This window comes from Stigmatopora argus, chromosome 3, assembly GCF_051989625.1.
Source record: "Stigmatopora argus isolate UIUO_Sarg chromosome 3, RoL_Sarg_1.0, whole genome shotgun sequence".
Taxonomy (NCBI): Eukaryota; Metazoa; Chordata; class Actinopteri; order Syngnathiformes; family Syngnathidae; genus Stigmatopora; species Stigmatopora argus.
In genome coordinates, this window is record NC_135389.1 from 1,505,539 (window position 1) to 1,530,000 (window position 24,462).

Here is a 24,462-nt window from a genome sequence, read left to right on the forward strand (position 1 = left end):
TATTTCATTACAAAAAGTGGACTTTTTTTCTTCTTTCTTTAGAATAAAAAGTACTACCAGGGCATTCGTGAAGCTGTGGCCCATGTTCAGGCTCAGGGTGAGAAGGTCATCGTCCTGGACATCGGAACAGGTACCGGCCTATTGTCCATGATGGCTGTTACTGCTGGAGCAAACTTCTGCTATGCTGTAGAGGTAATTTCAATTTTGTCTCATCTCATTTTCTGAACCACTTTATCCTCATTAGGGACACGGGGGGTGCTGGAGCCTATCCCAGGTGTCTCCGGGGCAGAGACATATGTGGCCTATGTGAAAAAAATACTAACTGCCCTCTTAATTAAATCAAAAAATAATTGTGACTAACCACAGTTTTGAAACAGCTGAATTAGATTTTGCTGGCCCAAACCTGATTGCCCTCACATTTGTTGAATCAAGAAATGCCTTAAAGAGAACATGTCAAACAAAGTAGGTTCAAGATCTCAAACACAAACGCATCAAGTTTAAGAACCAAAGAAATTCGAGAACAAAATGAGTAATGTGATTAGGACTTTTGTTATTTTGAATACTCATTGACAAAACTATTGTTTCAAAACGTGTGATAGTGACTTTAAAGGACCATTGTAAAGGTGACTATGTGAAAAAAAGGGTGTGGAGTGGGTAGGGTTGGCATGGAGTCGGATGGGGAGGGGGAGCACGACAAAGCTGTTTGTATTTTACTCAACTAATGCCCATAACTGTATGATGTCTTCAATATGAATATGTGGGTGTGTATATGTACCTGTGTGTCCATATGTGTGGTTGCGTATATATGTAACGTATTTTCCACACTAAGGCGCACCTTCAATGAATGACATATTTTAAAACGTTTCCATATATGAGGCTCACCGCATTATAAAGACACAATAGAGTTACGTTGTGCAACCATTAGACGGTGCTGCGCTAAAGGGAATGTCAACAAAACAGTCAGATAGGTCATCTCTCATCTTATATGATTTTCTGAACCGCTTTATACTCGCTAGGCACGCGGGAGGTTCTGGAGCCTATCCCAGCTGTCTCCGGGACAGAGGCGGGAGACACCCTGAATCGGTGGCCAGCCGATCGCAAGGAGACGGACAACCATGCACTCTCACACCCATACCTAGGGGCAATTTCGAGTGTCCAATCAGCCGACCCTGCATGTTTTTGGAATGTGGGAGGGGACCGGAGTACCCGGAGGAAACCCACGCAGGCGAACATGCAAACTTTACACAGGTGGACCGACCCTGGATTTGAACCCAGGACCCCAGAGCTGATAGGCCGACGTGCTAACCACTCACCCTTACCGGTCCGCCCTCAGATAGGTCAGGCAAACTATTAATAGATTACAAAATCAGCTTTCTGACAACTCCTTTCACTCCCCAAATGAATAAACAACTGTTTTATTATTTTCTCCGAGGTAAAGTATTAATATTTCCCTGACACAGTTTATCTTTTACAACATCAAGGTATAACATTCAACGTACGTGCTCCCGTTTTATCCACAGTGCACAGGAATATCAACGGCGAGTGGAACCTCGTCCATATTGATGATATGTTCTGGCCTGATCTTCAGTAATCTTGTTTCTGCAGTGCGTGCGGAAATTGGCCAGCTTTTCTTGGTAGTCAGCTGGCAGTTGCTGTGAAATAGTAGTCCGTGTCCGGATGGAGAGATTACTACGTCTTTTCATAAACCGAAAGCACCAAGAAGGACCGCCTCTAAATTTGTTGATGTTAAGTTCGCCGGATGCATGGTATCCCAGCGTGCACCGTGCACTACTTGATGTCAAACACGAAAATATTTATTAACTTTTTAGACATAAATCAGACTGATTTTTTTTTTTAAGATTCCAAGGGATAAAAAAGCACAATGCTTTATAATAGGCTTCTTTTTTTGTAGAAATGAAAACACCATTTTATATATCCCACCATGCACCGTGCACTACTTTATGTCCCATCTCATCTCATTTTCTGAACCGCTTCATCCTCATTCGGGTTGGGAGGTGCTGGAGCCAATCCCAACTGTCTCCGGGACAGAGGCAGGTGACATCCTGAATCGGTGGCCAGCCGATCGCAAGGCACAAGGAGACAAACAACCATTCACGCTCACACTCATAGCAAAGGGCAATTTAGTGTGTCCAATCAGCCTACCATGCATGTCTTTGGAATATGGGAGGAAACTGGAGCACCCGGAAGAAACCCACGCAGAACATGCAAACTCCACACAGATGGACATGACCTGGATTTGAACCCAGGACCCTAGAGCTGTGAGGCCAACGCGCTAACCTCTCGCGCCACCGGGCCACCTCACTACTTGATGTCAAACACGAAAATAGAAAATTAGAAAAAGGAAAAATCAGTTAACTTTTTAAACATAAATCAGACGATATTTTTTAAAAAAATATTCCACGGGATAAAAGACCACAATGCTTTATAATAGGCTTCTTTTTTTGTAGAAATGAAAACGCTGTTTGAAATATCCCAGCATGCACCGCGCACTACTTGATGTCAAACACGAAAATAGAAAATTTGAAAAGAGAAATCAATTACAGAGACCCCTCGCTACTTTGCGCTTTGCTTATCACTGCTTCACTACATCGATGCTTCACTAAAATGCTGCAACAAATAAAGAGGAAATACAGTAATACCTCGACATACGAGTGCCCCGACATACGAGGAATTTGAGATACGAGTAAAATTCCGAGCAAATATTTACCTTGAAATACGAGACAAATTATAATACGGTGTAATTTATTAACCTCTTTGCCTTGGTTATTGCACAAGAAGTTTTAAATTTAGTGTAACGTGAGATTAAAACTTTTGTGTGCATAGGAATCTAAGTTCATCTACCGTATTTTCCCACATATAGGGCGCACTTAAAATTCAAAAAAAATCTCTAAAATGATCGATGCGCACAAATTGGTCGGTGCATTTTGTCTGTACACTAAACTCAATTTTTGTATGGCCGTGACCGCTTGAGTGACTGGTTTTATTTCTTACTTATTCGCTACTTATTGCGATCAACCCAGCAGAAGTTCACCCTAAAATAGCCCCCCTGCGCATTCCAAGCATTACGGTAAATCCATTCAAAACATCCCAGGGGAGTGGCATGGCATCTGACTTCCGTGTTTGCAGCACTTTTAACCCTCAAAAACACCCTCAATACTTAAAGAAACAGGATATCAGAGCTAAACAGAGGAAATGCCCTGCGGGACTGACAACACAATGTGGGTGTGAATGCTTGGAAAATGGACTGAAGCCATGGATCGAACACAATTTAACAGCTTTGCTAATGGATTGCTAGCGGATTGATAACAGAGGGCCAACATTGTAGTTCGGGCAGGCAGCGTCGCACGAGTTACGTGACAATTTGGAATGAATTGTCGATGCTGATATAACAGCGAGGAGAATCAAAGTCTTTGGAGTGATGCATGTCGCGAGTTACAATGGATTGTGGATGACTGGGCTCAAGTGTCAGCCAGCACTGTTCAAGCCTTTGCAAAAGCTGGAATCAAATTCCCGGAATACACAACTCTGACTGACTGGAGCCTAGCATGTTAAACACCGAACTATTTAGAGTGTACCTTTGACCTCAATAAAGCATTATCAAACTTATTTTAGCCTAACACTCGCTAGCAGCTAGCATAACATACGCTAGCAGATAGCATAACATACGCTAGCGGCTAGCATAACATATGCTAGCGGCTAGCATAACATAGGTACGCTAGCACCTAGCATAACATAGGTACGCTAGCACCTAGCATAACATACGCTAGCCTAGTGTCATGCTAGCGCCCTATCTAGGCGTCCAATGTATTGACAAAAAACAGAAAATATACCCGCAAATGAGACTGCACCCTATCACACGGTGGATTTTATAGGTGTGAAAATATGGTAAGTTAAATTTAAAGTGTATGATATGTTACGGGCGCATCCGTCAAGTGACTCCCCATCCACGAACTCCCCATTATATAAACTAATGCCTCATTTTATTATTAAACATCATGACCACTAGTTATTTTTTACTGTTAGTAGATGGTGAATTACAACCAATAAAATGTTTTTCCATTGTAATATCCTGTTTTTTGGTGTTTTTGTTTTTTTGTATTTAAAGTTTATTTCTATGGGAAACGTTGATTTGAGATATGAGTAAATTGACATAAGTGCTCAGTCCCGGAACACGTTAAGCTCGCATTTCAAGCTACCACTGTATTTTTCACTTGCATGGTCAACGACCGCTGGGACACCCACCCAACTCCGTCCAGACCTTACACTTCTTTTCTGTTGCTTTATTACATTCAGAACATTGGAACAGGCTGAATAAGCTGGTCAGGAGGGCCAGCTCTGTTCTGGGCTGTCCTTTGGACTCTGTGGAGGAAGTGGGAGAGCGGAGGATGCTGACCAGGATGATGTCCATCATGGACAGCACCTCCCACCCCCTGCTTGAGTCTGTTGGAGTCTCTCCGAAGCTCTTTCAGCAATAGCCTGCTGCACGCTCATTGCAGGAAGGAGCGCTTCCGCAGATCCTTCCTCCCATCAGCTGTCAGGCTCTTTAACAAAAAATGGCTGTGTTAAGACCTAACGTATGTGTCAAGTTATCTCTACTTTTCTTCAAATTTTGCCCCAAACTTGAAAAGGGGCCCCGATCATATCAACGCAGGAACAACTCAAATCCTTCCAGTTTACAATTTTATTGAAGTTTATGGTGATAGGAAGTGGTTAGGTTGAAAACCTTAAAGAAAGGGGAAAGGAGGAAGCATGTGACGTCATTCAAGTTTCACGTTACTATGGTGATCAAAGTGTTGCTCTTGAGTTTACTAATAACATCTTGACTTTACTACAGAAAAGCAGGAGAGGGTTGAAATGATAGAGTGGAAATGCATAGGTACATTAGCTGATTGAGTAAATCAAACACAAATATTCACTTTACAGAGATAGGTCATAAGAGTAATCCAAGTTAAGGGAAAATACAAAGAATGCAACTTTGTGAGAGCAAATTAAGCATCAATCAGCTGGCATCTAGGTGGTACTTATTTTATCCTACCAGTTGCGTGTGATCGGGTCTGAAGGGTATTCCTTGCTCCTTTCTGCTTGTCTACTTTCAAGGCTTGAATCTGAATTTTTATATCCTGGCTCATGCCCTATGATCTTAGGCAGGAAATGAGGCGAGGTGACTTTGATTTGGGTTTTCTTTTCTGCCCCCTGTTGGCCTGGAGGAGGGGCAGGCATGCCTTCTCCGAAGTTGACTTGACAGTATGCATGCATGTACATCTATATGTATGTATATGTGTGCTTATATATACAGACACTCCTCAACTTACGAACGCAATTGGTTCCGAGCGATTGTTCATCAGTTGAATTTGTTTGTAAGTTGATTTAGTGCTATATTTTGTATTATAATTTATGTTTAAGGCCTATATAAGTATATTGAAGGTTTATTTAAGTGCATTTGTATGTTTAAGGCTTGTATAAGTAACACGCATTGGTTTGTACTGAAAAAAAAAAAAAAATGGAGAGAATATGTACAGTACTGTAGAGAGATAGATTTATGTATTAGAAACTGGCCAAAAGAAGCGACCTAATGACGATTGCACAGTTTTCTTCTTTTTTTTCATCATAAATGATGCAGTAGCACTGTATGGCATCATTCAATTGATTTGCAAACTTTGTGCAACGTTCAATATTTGGGTCCTGCTGCTCGATCTTTCTGTTTATAAATGGTACTGAATGTGCAACGCTCAACCACTCTCACGCGCATCAAGCTTCGTTATTATTGCCACTCGTTTCAAATGAAATGGCTTGCCTCTTCCTTGCAACTCCCTCAATAGAAGCCTTTAGCTTTTTACCAACCATATTCAATATTGGATGCATGAGATATTTAATGATACAAATGAAAAAGGTTCTTTGCACACTGGAGATACATTCACGCACTTCCGCATTGCAACAAAGAAGGTAGATGCTGGGTGAGCTGAGCTCTCACAGCGCCAGGCGTCGGTATTAGCGGCGGAAAGAAGTACTACTCCGAAAAAGACGCGAAATACAAAATTGGACTTGCGAACATTTTTGGACTTGAACGCAATTTGCAGACATGTTCGTATGTACCGTTGTTCGTAAGTTGAATGTTCGTAAGTAGGGGAGCGTCTGTATATATGTGTATGTGTATATGTATGTGTGTATATATATATATATATATATATATATATATATATATATATATATATATATATATATATATATATATATATATATTTCAGCAACACGCTTATTTATATATTTATTAATGTATTTATTTATTAACTTACTTTTACCCATCTATTTATGTCTAAAATGCCTTTCCTATTTCTGCATCCTCACCCCCTTGCTACTGTGACAACAAAATTTCCCGAATACGGGATGAATAAAATTATCCAATCCAATCCAGTGGCCATGATTACATGGACGTCTCAACTCTAAAGAAAGGGGTGGCTAACATAAGTGAGATGTCTGAATGTGTTTATTGTGTGCATGTGAGTTGACCCATGTACGTGTCCCAAAACATGTCCACAATAGTCAAAACAGAAGAACAAAAGTTCCACTTCATTGCAAGCAAGTATGATAATAATAGCAAGACCTAGCTTATACTTTGTTGCAATTATTGTGGAATATTGAGGTGCCCGTTAGTCTAAATGACACTTACTGTGGCAGGTAGCCACGTGTTCATGAGCCAGGTTCGGGCTGGCCTTAAAGATATCAGACATTGCCGAAACGATGACGAAGGAGGGCAGATGTCCTTCATGTTCTCACTGTACTGTGCTCAGACGTCAGACGTGTTTGCGAAGGATGAGTAATGTCCTTCACTGTACTATCCTCATGCTCAAGCTTTAAAAGACGCCGAGTTTTTCATTAAAGTAGGTTTGCTTCCTGTCTGCAATCAGAGCGTTTTGTGCATTTTTCCACTCCGACACAAGCACATGTATATCATCATTCATCTTCCATACCGCTCACCCTCGAAAGGGTTGCTGGTGCCTAACCCAAATGTCTTCACGCGAAAGGCAGACTACACCTTAGACTGGTCGCTAGTCAGTCGTCGGGCACACAGAAGGACAGATAACCACTCATGCTGCCGCCGAGTGCGAATCGAACCCAGACTGCCCGTACAAAAGGCAAGCAGAAGAACCACTACAGTGTTTCTTTTTCAATTTTTTTCTGTTTAGCAAGTGAAAGCTGCATTCATCGATTCCATCATTTTGAGAATCTAGGAAAGACTGTCATTCCTTTAACAGATTTCTTTTTTTGTGATAATCAGGTGAAGGCCAACTCCGGTCCTCGAGAGCCCCTATCCAGTCTGTTTTCCTTATCTCCCTCCTCTACCACACCTGAATGAAATGATCAACTCATCAGCACGCTGTCCAGAACCTTGATACCGATCCAGATTATTTGATTCAGGTGTGTAGGTGGAGGGAGATATGGAAAACAGACTGTATAGGGGCCCTCGAGGACCGGAGTTGGCCACCCCTGCGCTACACCATCGGGGGCCAGCAAATGTATGATAAAATGAAACAAAATGTCTGACAGACATAATTGATGTAATTTTGAGCCATTCCTTTAATCCTCTATCTGATATGCAAACTTTTCTCCAATCATATTATTTCTGTAGATTTGGATCCTTTCCTGCTAATTAGTGTTTTTATGCAGGTTTTCAAGCCTATGGCTGATGCCGCCAAACGCATTGTGGAGAAAAATGGCTTCAGTGACAAAATCAAGATTATCAACAAACATTCCACTGATGTTAGTGTTGGGCCAGGTTGGTATCCAATTTGAACTCTTCCATAAGTGTTTCTTTTTCAATTTTTTTCTGTTTAGCAAGTGAAAGCTGCATTCATCGATTCCATCATTTTGAGAATCTAGGAAAGACTCATTCCTTTAACAGATTTCTTTTTTTGTGATAATCAGGTGAAGATATGGAAATGAAGGCCAATTTGCTTATTACAGAATTATTTGATACAGAGCTCATTGGGGAAGGGGCTCTGCCTACTTATGAGCATGCGCACAGGCATCTTGTCCAGGTCTGTTCGTCTTTTTGTTTTTTGTAATGTACATTATCATTTTAAGATCTGCTTAAGATTTAATTTTCCTCTATTTAATCAAAAAGAATAGACCAATTTGTGACTCATTGTTTTGTTTCTCAACTATCATGTCAGATTTAGAATTGCTATGGTTTTCTCCTTTTTTGTTTAGGCTGTTTGTGTTCACAAGGACCCATGCACAATGGAACATCTGTAAAATGTTAAAATACGTATGAACAAATCTTGTTCGCGGCCAATATCCACTCAATGGTGCCTAAAATTCAGTTCTTACAAACATGCGTTTCTTCAAATCTGCATTGAATTGAGTCCCTTTATTGTCATACTAAAGTACAATGGGATTTAAAACTTCAGCATGAAATGCACACTACTAAGTAGCAGTGGCGGGCGGTGCATTTTCTGGTAGCACCTTCAACATATCAATCTAACCCTCAAAAACTATTTTATGGCTATAACCGCTACTGCAGCTGCGACATATAAAAACTAATCAATAAATTAATGCACAAAAATGGGGTAAAATCCACTTCCTAGCAGCATTTCATGATTAAATACAAATACTGGAGCTTTTCAGACATTAAAACCAGGCCAGGGGGTGATTTTTCCCGGAAAAGACAGCGATGAACATCAATGGCGTACGGGCAAACATTGCCCGAAAATGGGGTAAAATCCAGCCGAAAACAGCATTTATTTATTAAATACAAATACTGGAGCTTTTTAGACATCAGAACCGGGCCCGGAGTATCATTTCCCCGGTAAAAAGACAGCGATGAACGTCGATACGTCCATACGTGAAATGACAAAAAATGCACTAAAATTAGGTCAAATCCACCTAGCATCATTTATTGATTGAATACAAATACTGGAGCTTTTGAGACATTACAACCAGGCCAGGGGGGTGATTTTTCCCGGGAAAAGACAGCGATGTACGTCAATGGTGAAACGCCAAAAATTAAAATTTTTCGCAACGACCGTTCTAAAGTATTAACAGGCAAAAGCATATACCTCCGAATGCTAACGTTAACACGGCACTTAACCTCCTGCTAGCGGCTGTTAACAAACAACAGCTTGCTCACCCCGATGGAGTTTTTATTGTCGCTGGTGATTTCAACAAGGCGTGTTTAAAGACTGTTTTACCTAAGTTTATTCAATACGTAAATTGTAATACTAGAGGAGACAAAACTCTTGACCATGTCTATTCTAACATCAAACATGCTTATAAAGCCACTTCCCTACCCCACCTAGCTGGATCAGATCACCTCTGCCTATCTCTCACCCCCGCTTACACTCCACTCCGGAGGCAAACAACGCCACAAATAAAGACAATAAAAACTTGGCCCGACAACGCACTCTCTCAGCTGCAGGACTGCTTTTCCCGCACCAACTGGGAACTTTTTGTACACGACAACCTCCAGGACTACACGGACTCTGTTCTTTCTTACATAAAAAACTGCATCGACAACGTCACTATAGATAAACGAATACGGGTTTTTCCTAACCAAAAACACTGGATGACCAATCAGACACAGGCACTCATCAAATGCCGTAATTCCGCCTTTAGATCAGGGGACAAGATAAAATATAGCGCTGCCAGAGCTGAGCTGAAAAGAGGCATTAAAAAGGCCAAGGCAGCATATACCAAAAAAATTGAGGAGCACTTCACAGAAAATAACCCAAAGAAGATGTGGCAAGGAATACGACATATTACCAACTACAACAACAACACTATGTCTGTTAATGCAGATGCCTCACTAGCGGAGAATTTGAACCGTTTCTTTGCCCGCTTTGAGACTGACAAATCAGGCCCAGTCTCAACACCCCCACCACCACCCTGCAGCAATACACTGACGTTCCGGGAACAGGAAGTGAGACTGGTAATGCGGTCTGTGAACACCAGGAAGGCTGCGGGCCCTGACGGAGTACCTGGGAAGGTGCTCAAAGCCTGTGCTGACCAGCTGGCTGGAGTCTTCACAAATATTTTCAATTGTTCCCTGCAACTATCCATCATTCCATCTTGTCTGAAATCTGCCACCATCATCCCTGTCCCCAAAAAGCCAACCATTGGCAGCATGAATGATTATAGGCCTGTTGCCCTCACGCCTGTGATCATGAAGTGCTTTGAAAAGTTGGTAGCCCGCCATATCAGGAATACAATCTCTCCCTCAATTGACCCTCACCAGTTTGCTTATAGGGCAAACAGGTCCACTGATGATGCTATTGCCATTGCTCTTCATACAGCACTGAGCCATCTGGAACACCCTGGGAACTACGTGAGGATGCTCTTCATTGACTACAGCTCAGCCTTCAATACCATAAAACCGGACATATCTCAGGAGGGGATGAGTCGGCTTACAGAGATGAGGTCAACAATTTGTCTTCGTGGTGCTCGGTGAACAATCTCACACTGAACACCACGAAAACTAAAGAAATAATCTTGGACTTTCGCAAACACGGCACAGATCTGGCCCCACTCCTCATAAATGGAGTATGTGTAGACAGGGTCCAGTCCTTTAAATTCCTGGGGGTCCACGTCACGGACAAGCTCTCATGGTCTACAAACACCACGGCAGTGGTGAAGAAGGCTCAGACACGACTCCATTTCCTCAGGGTGCTCAGGAAGAACAACTTGGGCTCCAATCTTCTGAGAGAGAGAGAGAGAACCTTCTATAGAACCACTGTAGAGAGCATCCTGGCGTACGGCATCACAGTGTGGTACGCTGGAAGCACGGCGGCAGACAAAAAGGCCATGCAGAAAGTGATTAACACTGCCCAGAGGATTGTCGGCTGCTCTCTGCCCTCACTTGAAGACATTGCCAGCCCGCGTTACCTCAGCAGAGCCAAGCACATCATAGGGGACCCTTACCACCCTGGTCACAATCTGTTCCAGCTGCTGCCCTCTGGCAGACGCTATAGGTCCCACAAAGCTCGGACAAATAGGCTAAAGGACAGTTTTTTCCCCACATCCATCAGACATCTAAACTCGCGCTAACATACACACATTCCCTTCTGCGGCATATGAATAGATGTTTGGTTGGTGATCTGCCTCCTACTAGCTGACTTGAAGGAAGGTAAGTGGCAGACAGTGTGCGGTAATCGAGAGGTAAGCGACCTGTATGAAATCGAGAGGTAAGCGACCTGTATCCACAACAGCGGAATGACAAATTACAAGTCCGTAACTTACACTTATTTAGGTCTTTTGCCGATTAAACGTAGCTTATGGAGAAGCACCATCAATTTCGTCACACGCAGTTTCTGCGTGTGATGACAAGTAGGCTTTTTTGTGTTGTGGTAATGACGACATGGCCTATGTCCGATTATTATAAACTGGGGTAAAATCTACTTCCTAGCAGCATTTTGTGATTAAATACAAACACTGGAGCTTTTCAGATATCAGAACTTGGCCCACAATTGAAATATTATTTAGGAATATAGCCATATTTTACTCACCAAAAATCCTTTTTACACAATATCCATCCTCCTTTCTTTCTTCCTTCTTTCCTATTGGCATCGAAGCTAATGATGAAAGTCGAGCCTTTCCTGTCATATTTCCGGCATAGTCCGTTTTGAAAATAGCTTTAAATCAACACAACAATATACTATTTGCTTGTGGAGCTAAGTTAGCGCGCTGAAAGTGCCGCACACACAATTTTCCCGGCTGTAACAGGCTTGCTAGCTTCGGAGTTGACCGCCCTTTCTTAATGATGTCAATTTTTTTCTGGAAAAGTCCGTCTGGAAAATAGCTTTGTGAGCAAACGGAATCCATTTGTTTTTGCTTCTGTCGGCCATTGTGGGTGGAGTTTGCGATCTCGGCTCCCTCGGGTACTGCTTTGGCCCGCCTACTAGCCAATCATAGTTTGTGAAAGCAATGACATGTCCCAGCCAGCAAAATGCTAACGCCTATGAAAAATCATTGTGGGGTTGCCAACTCGAAATCCGATTGGTTAAAAGCAACAGTCTAGTTTAATGCAGCAGAGCCCGCAAGAACTGATTGTGAAGGCTTTGAGGCAGATCTGATCTGGCAACAAATAATGGCTGAAATGTGATTGGTTAAATGCGTCAATATGAAAACACACATCTGGAAGCAGTGCAACCAGGGGGGAAAAGCAATGAAAGGAAGCTAACAGACCATTTGGAATAATAAGTATTGATGGACAAAATGTAATATGATTCAGATATTTCTTAGGCCAGCAGAGAAGGCCTTGAAGGCCCTGACGGCCCGCCACTGCTAAGTAGTCATTAAAATATTTATATACAATAAAAATAAAGTGAGGTATAAAAAGTGACTCAAGTGGTTAGCAGCATGTGATGTAGTTATGGTATTTTAGTGCAAATATCAAAGAAGATAACAATTTGCAGTGCTAAGACTGAAGTACCGTATTTACTCGCATATAAGTTGCCCGCACGTATAAGCCGCACCCTTAAAATTGCCTTAACATTTTGGAATTTTACAATTTCTCGCGTACAAGCCGCCCCCTGATTCCCAATTTTCACCTCCATAATCATGGTTTTAATAGGGAGTACAAATGTGTTACTTTGAAGGGAAAATCTTAAGAAAAATCATCACAAGTGGTATTTCTGAGATACTGTATGAATGAAAAGCATATTATTAGGGTCAATATCATAAGTTAATATGCCTGTCTTTGTAAATGCAAAATATCAAATTATGCAATTTGAAAAAGAAATAAGTCTACTTGATGAGAACCTGATGCTTTCTAATTTCAGAAATTACAATTTTCTTACCAGAAGTTTTAGATGTTGTGGCAGCCATATTGCTTCTAGTGCAGGCAGGGGCGTACAGCGTAGAAGATGCTGGTATTGTTCGGCTTGACCTATGTGTGTGAACAGACCTTCAGCATCATGAACATCAACAAAGTCAAACGTTTTAATCAGGCCCGCCAAACTTGATGATATTAAATTACAGTGGTACCTCGTCATACAAAATGCTCGTCTTACGGGGGAAATTTCGATCGAATAATTCGCCCGTTATGCGGTCAAAATTTCGTCATGCGACCAAGCCAGGTCTTTTTTGCATATCTTTCGTGTATAACAATATTTACGAGCACGGAACGAATAATTCAAACGAGTTCCTCCTCGGACCAGGAAACGCACAACGCGCATGCAAAAAGAAGGCTTTCTGGGTAATGAAGTATACTCCTGCAAACAACACCCATACCTTTCTCAGAATATAACTTCATTACCCACAATCAATACGTGGGAAGCTCAGCTATGTCATTTCCTGTTATTCTTTCTTAAGAAAGGTACCGCGTTCGTTCCTTAAAGACAATTTCTCGTTGGCAAGTGGTCATGCTTTATCCTATTGTGAGGACATTTGTGTGCATCATTTTGGGAATATTTTGAAGGCAATACAACAGCAAACAGTCCATCGATAGCGAACGTGAGGGTGGATGCGTGGCAAACAGCTAACCCGGCCAGAACGAAGGTAAAAAAAAATGAATACAAAATTAGAATTCAGTTTTGTGTAAAGTTACATTAAACGTATGTTTGAGTGTCTGTATATATTAATCCAAGTTAATTTAAATTTGTTTGTTCCGTTTACGAGTGCGTTGTCGTGGAAAAAAAACGAACCCCACGCCCCCAAACGTCTCTGTCTCCTGTCGGCGAAATCTGCCCAATTTTAGTCAGATTAAACAAATTTTATTACTATTAAACCACTAGTTATGTGTTACTTTGTTAATAGATGGTGAATTAGAAGAAATAAAACATTTTTTCCAATCAAATATCCTGTTTTTGGTGTTTTTTCAGAGGGCTGGAACCAATTAATTCTTTTTCCATTCATTTCAATGGAAAACGTCCGCTCGAGTTACGAGAATCTAGTCATACGAGCTCAGTTCCGGAACGGATTAAGCTCGTATCTCGAGGTACCACTGATTACTAATCTTGTTATTTTTTTATTTTCCCTGCAATTCTAATGTTTTCCACTAGATGTCACTGTACATACATTGGCTTTTTTTAGGTGAGGCGTACTTTACTCTTTGACCCTTCTCGACCCATCACCCCCCATTAAAGATGAGCCAACATAAGAAAAGGAAAGTAGACATAAAATGTCGAGTGTTCAATGCGGAGTGGACAAATAAATATTTTTTCACTGAACACCGATCATCTGCTGTTTGCCTAATATGCCAAGAAACTGTGGCGGTTTTTACAGAGTATTATATTAGCCGGCACTTTGGCACAAAGCATGCTAACTATGCTAGCAAGCTGCCAACAAAAGAAAGGGAAGCTGCTGCTCTGAAGTTGGCAGCTAATTTAAAGGCTCAACAAAGTCAAACTGCCATTCAATAGTCAAGTACCAAGGTGAGTTTTATGCTTTCATTCAAAATAGCAAAGGCCAGCAAAACACTGTCTGACGGCGAGTTTTTAAAAGAATGTATGGTAGAGACAGCATGTATTTTGTGCCCGGAGACCAAAGACAAATTTGAGATAATCAGTTTATCACGGTGGACAGTGACTGGCCGTGTGGAACTAATAAATGAAGATATCAAGAGCATCTTAAACAAAAAGAAAGTCATTCACATTGTACTCTTAAGACACTTCAGCTCTTCATTTTTATCCGAGGTATCAACGACACTTTTGAAATAACGGAGGAGTTTTTGACAATGGAGTCTCTGAAAGGACAAACACGGGGAGAGGAATTGTTTGACTGGGTGTCTGCTGTCATCGAAAATGTGAAGCTCGGATTTCGACAAAATTGACAAGTCACTTCAGTTGGTGGCCTGTCCTCTGTCACAAGACCCCAAAACTTCTCCAGTGGAGTTGCAGCTCGAACTGATCGACCTATGCTTCACTCAATAAAGCAGCGTTTCCAAGGCTCCGGCGTACAGCGTTGAAGATGCTGGTATTGTTCGGCTCGACCTACGTGTGTGAACAGACCTTCAGCATCATGAACATCAACAAAGTCAGCCACAGATCCAAGTCAACAGACAACACCTCAGATCCATTATGAGAATCGCCACAACAAAACTAAATCCAGACTTTGATGCGCTGGCTAAAAAAGGAGACCAACAACACTTTCCAATAAAATTTAAAGTGTCTCTGTGATGCGTCGTTCTCCAAATAAATTAAATAGTGCGCGCTGATCAGATATAATTCCACTCCACAGAGTGATTTGGCGCCATTGTTTCATCCTTGCACTCGTCGTTGTGTTTTCGCACCGGGGACACAAATTGAATAGAAGAAGCAGGACAAATAGATCTGCATCCCCTATGGTTTTTGGGAAAAAAGACAGGCAGGAGGAGAGGGATGGTGATATCCTGAAGGATAACAGAACTTTTCGTGCTTTAAAATAGAAATGGTTAGTAATTTTAAAAAGGCACATTTTATTCATTTGATTTTCAGTGTTTTAAGACTCATTCCAAAGTCTGATATTTTGTTCTAATGCATTTCTTCATTTTCATATGAAATTAAAGCACACGGATGATGTATGTCAAGATGTGTATTTCTTTTTCTCCACTGAGGTGAGGGGGTTAAGAGATCCGTCCATCTGCTCCTGGTCCGGCCCCTTTGTCAAATGTTAGAACCCATTGTGGCCCGCAAATCAAAAAGTTTGCCCGCCCCTGTTCTAGTGTCAAAATATCTCAATTCATGGGTACATATTACTCCAATGGTTGTCACTTTCGAACAAAAATAAAACGAAAAAAATCAAGATGGAATTTTTATATTTCAAAATGAAGACAACTCGCTAGTCAGAGCACGTTTAACTAGGTTTAGATGGCAGTGCAATAGTTAAGATGGCTGTGCCCCGAGCGAGCAGTAACGGGAACGTGAGTTTTTTCACATTTTATGCAATACAGTGGTACCTCGACATACGATCGTAATCCGTTCCGAGACTGAGATTGTATGACGAGATTCTCGTCACTCGAGCGGACGTTTCCCATTGAAATGAATGGAAAACAAATTAATTTGTTCCAACCCTCTGAAAAAAAACACCAAAAACAGGATATTGGATTGGAAAAAAATGTTTTATTTCCTCTAATTCGCCATCTATTAACAAAGTAACACATAACTAGTGGTTTAATAGTAATAAAATGTGTTTAATCTAACTAAAATTGGGCAGATTTCGCCGACGGGAGACAGAGACGTTTGGGGGCGTGGGGGGTGTCGTTTTTTTTTTCCCACGACAACGCACTCGTAAACGGAACAAACACATTTAAATTAACTTGGATTAATATATACAGACACTCAAACATACGTTCAATGTAACTTTACACAAAACTGAATTCTAATTTTGTTGTAATCTTTTGTTACCTTCGTTTTCCGGGTTGGCGGTTTGCCACGCCTCCACCCTCACGTTCACTATCAATGGGCTGTTTGCTGTTGTACTACGTATTCCCTTCAAAATATTCCGAAAATGATTCACACAAATGTCCTCACAATAGGATAACCCACGACCACTTGCCAACGAGAAATAGTCTTGTAGTACATTTTAGCGATCGCTCCGCTGAACATAAAGACCGGCTTGCAACTCCCTCGTTGTAATGGCTCTGGTCGCAGCCGCTTTGAACGGCGCCTATGAGAGAGAGTTGCGACCAGGAATATTACAAAGAGGGAATTGCGAGCCAGTGCCGCTGATGTTCTTAGGAGCAGCGAACGAGAAGTAATATAATACTCCTCGTATTAGATAATAAAAATAACAGTAAATGCAACAGCTGAGCTTACCCACGTATTGATTGTGGGTAATGAAGTTTTTATTCTGAGAAAGAGTGCCATTGCCTATCGGCGTTGTGTGCACGAGTATACTTCATTACCCAGAAAGCCCTCTTTTTGCCCACGCATGCGCGTTGTGCGTTTCCTGGTTGATGCGTAGGAGAAACTCGTCTGAATTAATCGTTCAGTGCTCATAGATATTGTTATACACAAAAGATATGCAAAAAAGACAGTGCCATGGCCACCTGGCTTGGTCGCATCACGAAATTTTGATCGCATGACGGGCGAAATATTCGCAAAAGCCATGTTGTGTGTGCCAGTTGGGTAGGTCAGCTGGTGATGGTTTATGTTGTCCATTAGTAGAGAGAGGGATGTTCTTATGTTAGCATCCGGTGGTACGTAAACAGCCTTGATAATAATGACAGTTGGCTCTCTGAGCAGAAAGAAGGGTCTGCATCCCACCGACATGAATTCATGGTCTGGGGATGCGTGTTGATCCAGAACAGTGCCATTGTTACGCCATCCCTCATTAACATAGATGCAAAGCTACCTATTTTTTCCCCCGAGTCGCTAGTCCTCTCTGATCTGAGTAGCGTGCGACCTGCTAGCTGCACCATGGCGTCGGGTATTTGTGGGTGTAGCAATGTCTTGTTGATGATTAGCATGCAGCACCTCAAACGTGGCGATTTGCAGCTAGCTGGAATTCCAAATCGTCCTTATTTACAATGGATTTGACGTTGGAGAGGTAGATGCTTGGCAGCGATGGTTTGAGTGGCTGTTTTTTTAGCTTATTTAACAAGCCAGTTCTGCAGCCTTGTTTGTGCTTCTTCTCCGACGCCACCTCTTTCGCCGGCCAGACCCAATACCAATACACAGAGGCCCCGCCAATCTCCCTATCTCATCCGGAATGTTGCACACGCGACGAAAATTGCTAGAAGCCGTAGTTTCCTGCTGGAAACCGATGTTTAACAAGTCCATGTGGTTTTATTTGATGTTTAAGTCCAGTATTGACGAACACCTTGCGCAAAAAAAACGTGAAGTCTGTACAGGGAGGGAGAGCTGAAAGCCGCTGCATGCTCACATGCCGCCATCTTAGAACAGATTTAATATTAGCAACTAGAGTCGCCTCCAAAAATGTTGGATCTGCCAATCCCTTATTTTGTAAAGATATTCCAGCTTTTACTTCATTTTTGTTTTCAAGTAAATGTGACTTTTATTTAGATTTTCGTATAGTTAGATTAGGCCCTGAATCGAACCCTTGATCTAAGCCCTAAACAGTTACCATGATCTTCGAAATAATTTTTTACATATTTATAGAACAGCATTAGTTATCTAAATATTGTTCAAATTTGCAGGATCTGCTGACACATTCACCTTGAATTAAGAAAAAATATATAACTCCTCCCTATAGGAAGGTTGTGTGGCAGTCCCTCATAAGGCGACAGTCTATGCCCAATTGGTGGATTCACAACTGTTATGCAGCTGGGCTCAACTGCAGCCAATAGAGTTGCAGGGTACCCAATTGTTGCCTCCGCCTGCTATGAGCAATTGCAGTGGCACTCATTCAGTATGTGACATTCAGCTCAGCCAGATTTCACCTCTTAGTTTTATCCCTTTGAGTCCTGTCTGCACCATGTTCAGGTATGAAGTATTCTCTTGAAATTAATATTACAGTCAATGTTTGTATTTACATTATATTTTTTGCTATCAGTGTGGATTTTAGTAAGCCTGTAAGGAGTGCCCCTCAGTCCTACTCCTCACAATTTGTGGCTCAGAGCAGGAGTCAAGCTCAAGTGGTTCTCTCTTGGTGGGACCTAGAGATGGACCCCAGTGGAACCATTGTGTGTACTATGGCCCCTAGCTGGACATACCCAGATCCAACGATGGCGCCAGTGAGTTAAATATATTTTTCAAATATATGTTAATGGTGGCTGTCATGTGTGGTCATTGTTGTGGTTGTTTATGTTAGTGGAGAGACCACTGGATGCAGAGTGTCTACTTTCTGCCTGCCCGATGCACAATTGATAAAGGAGAAGATCTGAGTCTCACCGTCTCCCACGATGACTACAGTTTGTGGTTCAGCCTCAAATCACACAGGTACACCATTAAGTCAAACATTACCAATTATAAACTTATCATTTCCATATCAATGTTCACCACATGCGTCATTAGCTTTCTTTGGCTCAATTTTTTTTGTTGGGTGCTCTTCATGGCACAAACCAACCATTGCATTTGGGTTTAAAGTGGTTCTCTTTTGCTACACATCAGCTTAACACACAGCAATATATTTGCACTTGTTCTTTTTGATAGCAAAACAACTACAGACAGTCAAGTCACAGTTAAAACGTTTTTGGATTCTGGAAAAGCTAAAACATCACTTGAAGGAATGCAACACTTAAATGCAGCATGTCAAACTCCTAACAAATAAGTGCATATTTCTTGTGATACTTTAAACGTTTCAAAGGAAATATGTTTAAGGGACCATAATATATAAACGTGTATATATACGTTTATATATAGGTATGTATGTGTATGTATGCGTGTGTATATATATTGGATTGGATAACTTTATTCATCCCGTATTCGGGAAATTTCGTTGTCACAGTAGCAAGGGGGTGAGGATGCAGAAATAGGAAAGGCATTTTAGACATAAATAGATGGGTAATAAGTGGGTTAATAAATAAATACATGAATAAATATATAAATAAATAAGCTTGTTGCTGGGTTAGGGTATATATATGTATACAGTGGTACCTTGTCATACGACCGCTCGTCATACAAAGTGCTCGTCTTACGGGGGAAATTTCGATCGAATAATTCGCCCGTTATGCGGTCAAAATTTCGTGATGCGACCAAGCCAGGTCTTTTTGCATATCTTTTGTGTATAACAATATTTACGAGCACGGAACGATTAATTCAAACGAGTTCCTCCTCGGACCAGGAAACGCAAAACGCGCATGCAAAAAGAAGGCTTTCTGGGTAATGAAGTATACTCCTGCACACAACACCCATAGGCAATAGCAACCTTTCTCAGAATAAAACTTCATTACCCACAATCAATACGTGGGAAGCTCAGCTATGTCATTTCCTGTTATTCTTTCTTAGGAAAGGTCCCGCGATCGTTCCTTAAAGACTATTTCTCGTTGGCAAGTGGTCGTGCGTTATCCTATTGTGAGGACATTTGTGTACATCATTTTGGGAATATTTTGAAGGCAATACAACAGCAAACAGTCCATCAATAGCGAACGTGAGGGCGGAGGCGTGGCAAACCGCCAACCCGAAAAACGAAGGTAACAAAAGATTACAACAAAATTAGAATTCAGTTTTGTGTAAAGTTACATTAAACGTATGTTTGAGTGTCTGTATATATTAATCAAAGTTAATTTAAATTTGTTTGTTCCGTTTACAAGTGCGTTGTCGTGGAAAACAAACGAACCCCACCCCCCACACCCCCAAACGTCTCTGTCTCCCGTCGGCGAAATCTGCCCAATTTTAGTTAGATTAAACACATTTTATTACTATTAAACCACTAGTTATGTGTTACTTTGTTAATAGATGGCGAATTAGAAGAAATAAAACATTTTTTCCAATCCAATATCCTGTTTTTGGTGTTTTTTCAGAGGGCTGGAATGAATTAATTTGTTTTCCATTCATTTCAATGGAAAACGTCCGCTCGAGTTACGAGAATCTCGTCATACGAGCTCAGTTCCGGAACGGATTAAGCTCGTATCTCGAGGTGCCACTGTATATGTGTGTGTGTGTGTGTGTGTGTATATATAATTCATGTATTTATTGTATGTATTAACTTACTTATTACCTATCTATTTATGTCTAAAATGCCTTTCCTATATCTGTATTCTCAGCTCTTGCTACTGTGACAACGAAATTTCCCGAATACGGGATGAATAAAGTTATCCAATCCAATCCAATAAGAGACAGACTGAAAAGCACGTCATTTATTTATTTGAATAGCCAGAGCAGTAAAAAACGCTGTCGTAAACCATAGCGTTTTCAGCCTGGAATCATGCATTTTTATCGACCGAGACCCTACTAGCTGCAGCCTTCATCTCTGTTCACTCCACAGTACATACCTTAACAATCGTAGTACAGTAGACGCTCTGATATGCAAATTATTGTTCCAATGTACGAAAATAAGATCCCAGTTACGAATCCCCTCAAAACGTAAATACAGTTCCTTTATCCGTTATTTTATATATATACACAGTGGTACCTCGATATACGAGCTTAATTCATTCCGGGACTGAGCTCGCATGTCCATTTTCTCGTAACTCAAACGAACGTTTCCAATTGAAATGAACTAAAAACAAATTAATTTGTTTCAACTCTCTGAAAAAAACACCAAAAACAGGATATTGGATTGGAAAAATGTTTTATTTGTTCTAATTCGCCATCTATTAACAAAGTAACACATAACTAGTGGTTTAATATTACTAAAATGTGTTTAATAGTACTAAAATTATACGGATTTCGAAGTGGGGAGAGAGCAGACAGAGAGGGGGGGTGCTTTTTGCACGGCAACACACTTTGCACGCCCCAGAGACATTACACGAGGGAGTTGCGACCAGAGACATTACACGAGGGAGTTGCGACCAGAGACATTACACGAGGGAGTTGCGACCAGAGACATTACACGAGGGAGTTGCGACCAGAGACATTACACGAGGGAGTTGCGACCAGAGACATTACACGAGGGAGTTGCGGGGAAGAAGACAGTGCCCATGATGTTCTTATGAGCAGCATCTCGCGTCCGCTGTTTGCTCGTATCTCGAATTGCTCGTATGTCGGGCCACTCTTATGTCAAGGTACCACTGTATATATGCACGCACGCACGCACCCGGCCCCCACACACCCACCGACACCCTACCACCCACCGACACCCAACCACCCACCGATACCCACCGACACCCAACCACCCACCGACACCCACCCACAGACACACACAGACACAGGCGGGCCGTCAGGGCCTTAAAGGCCTTCTCTGCTGGCCTGAGAAATATCTGAATCATATATTATATTTTGTCCATCAATACTTATTATTCCAAATGGTCTGTTAGCTTAATTTCATTGCTTTTCCCCCTGGTTGCACTGCTTCCAGATGTGTTTTCATATTGAAGTATTTAACCAATCACATTTCAGCCATTATTTGTTGCCAGGATCAGAAATCTGCCTCAAAGCCTTCACAATCAGTTCTGCGGGCTATGCTGCATTAATCAAGACTGTTGCTTTTAACCAATCAGATATCGAGTTGGCAACCCCACAATGCTTTTTCGCAGGCATTACCATTTTGCTGGCTGGGATACGTCATTGCTTTCACCAACTATTATTGGCTAGCTATAGAGTAGGCGGGCCAAAGCCAGAGTGAGGCAGCCAGACTAGGAAACTCCACCCACAATGGCCGACGCAGGAAAACAAATGGATTTGGTTGCAGATTTGCTGGCAAAGCCATTTTCCAAACGGACTTTTCCAGAAAAAACGGACATCATTAAGAAAGGGCGGTCAACTCCGAAGCTAGCAAGCCTGTAACAGCCGGGAAAAGAGTGTGTTCGCCACTTTCAGTGCACTAACTACGAGCGCTATCCCTGGCTCACGGGCTCCGATGAACACTGCAAATTATATTGCTAGGAGTGCTTGTTAATTGCCACCGATCGACATGGTGTTTGGAGCAACACTGGATTTGCAAATTTGTCTTGTTTAACCAAAGCTGCAACGAGACACCAAAGCTCTGCCGGACACTTACAAGCAACGGTCCGCTCCAAAACTTTTGGAGATACTCGAGTGGAGTTACAATTCAACGAGCAAGTGCGCAGGGAAACGGAGCGCCACAACGAAAAGGTAAAGAAAAATAGGGAAATCTTAAAAAGTTTGATAGACTCATTTTTTTGGGCAAACAGGAACTTTCATTTTGGGGACACGATGAAAGCGCTGCCTCCCCAAACAAAGGAAATTATGTGGAACTTCTTTCTCTCATTGCTGAGAAAAACACGGATTTACATTACCACCTGTCCACTAATAAAATATTTAGTGGCACGTCGGGCAAAATACAAAACGACCTGATCACTGCTATTGCTGAAGTGATGGAGGAAGAGATCAGAAGCGAAATAAAAAAAGTACAGTTTGTCTCTATAATGGTGGATGAGACGACAGACGCGAGTAATGCAGCACAGCTCGCACTGGTTCTGCGTTACGTTACGGGCAAAGGTGTCAAGGAGCGTTTCGTCAGATTTGAAAATGTTACCAGTGGGAAGCGAGCCGATGACATTGCAAGTCTCATCATTCAGTTTTTGGTGGAAAATGAATGTCTGGGTAAAGTTGTGGCACAGTGTTATGACGGTGCAGCGGTCATGTCTTCTGGATTAAATGGGGTGCAGGCTAAAGTTAAGGAGAGAGCACCGTTAGGTTTATTCATACACTGCTATGCCCATCGGCTCAATTTAGTGCTGACTCAGGGGGCCTCAAAACTTAAAGAATTCAAGATATTTTTGCTCACCTGAATGGCTTTGCTGCATTTTTTTCGAGATCGCCTCGATGTACACAGCTGCTGGACGAAATCTGCCAGCGGCATCTGCCCTGTGTGGCACCAACACGGTGGCAGTACGCATCCAGAGTGGTCTATGGTATTTGAGAAGAGAGCTGCTCTGCTTTCATCACATCATGAAGCATCATGACGAGGACGACGAGGAGTCTGTGCGGTGTGCTGATGGATTTAAAGCACGTCTGGATGATTTTGAATTTTTGTTTTTTGCTTCACACATTTAATGGCATTTTTGAGCATTCAGACATGCTTTTTTTCAATACTACAGAACTACAAACTGGATGTACAGTTTTGTCTTGCAAGAGTACAGGAGTTTTGTGACACAGTTGAACGCGAGAGGAGCCGATATGAGGAAATCTACGAGGCCACCGAACGCAGTGTGGTTGCTCCAAGCGCACAAAGAGGTCAAGCGCAAGATTCTCGCGTGCACTACCAACAACTTCACGACAGGATTCTGGACAATATTATTTGCCAGATGGGGACCAGATTTCAAGACCACGAAATACTGATGTTTCTCTCCCTCCTCGACTCGCAGATGTTTCAGAAATACCAGGAAACTTTCCCGCATGCAGCCTTCTCCACCTTAACGCAGAGCCACGGAACACTTTTCGATCTGCCTCGGCTAAGAACAGAACTGATTGTTATGTATCCCATGGATGATTTTGCAGGAAAATCTCCCACTGATCTCCTTGACTTCCTTCAGCAGAAAAATCTGAGTGAGAGCATGGGGCAGCTGTACACATTAGTGTGTTTGGCAGTGACCATCCCTGTGTCCACTGCTTCTGTCGAATGGACGTTTTCAGCCCTAAATAGAATCAAAACTTATGCCAGAAATACAACAGGACAGACTAGACTTTCAGCATTAGCTTGGATGGCGATAGAAAGGAACTTCTTGATGGACCTGAAACACGTGTAATCTGTACGACAGAGTAATTGAAATCTTTTTAAGGAAAGAAAGGACGATGGATTTTGTGTATAAATAAAAAGTAAAATGTGTCTATTTTCCAAACTAATATTTAAATTTTTGAGGTTATTATTGATTCTTTTTATATGTGTCGCAGCTGTAGCTCCATTAAAGGTTTTATAGACATAAAATACTTATTGAGGGTTGGATTGATTCACACGTAGCACTACTGAAGGCCCAGGTGTGAAATGCACGGCCCGCCACTGCAT

The 24,462-nt window shown here is 41.8% G+C and overlaps 1 protein-coding gene and 1 long non-coding RNA gene across 2 annotated transcripts in view; one reads left to right on the top strand and one right to left on the bottom strand.

Moving 5' to 3' along the window:
* The window catches only part of LOC144071643 (uncharacterized), a 31,837-nt gene extending 26,617 nt beyond the window's left edge, over positions 1 to 5,220 (bottom strand). Inside the window, exon 1 of the long non-coding RNA XR_013299688.1 lies at positions 5,057 to 5,220. This is a non-coding gene — a long non-coding RNA (uncharacterized LOC144071643). The remainder of the gene's footprint in view (positions 1 to 5,056) is intronic.
* The window catches only part of prmt7 (protein arginine methyltransferase 7), a 119,010-nt gene that overhangs the window by 37,969 nt on the left and 56,579 nt on the right, over positions 1 to 24,462 (top strand). Inside the window, exons 3-8 of the mRNA XM_077596913.1 lie at positions 43 to 192; positions 7,687 to 7,795; positions 7,945 to 8,057; positions 18,148 to 18,377; positions 18,448 to 18,628; positions 18,706 to 18,833. Coding sequence (XP_077453039.1) covers positions 43 to 192; positions 7,687 to 7,795; positions 7,945 to 8,057; positions 18,148 to 18,377; positions 18,448 to 18,628; positions 18,706 to 18,833 — 911 coding nt within the window. The remainder of the gene's footprint in view (positions 1 to 42; positions 193 to 7,686; positions 7,796 to 7,944; positions 8,058 to 18,147; positions 18,378 to 18,447; positions 18,629 to 18,705; positions 18,834 to 24,462) is intronic.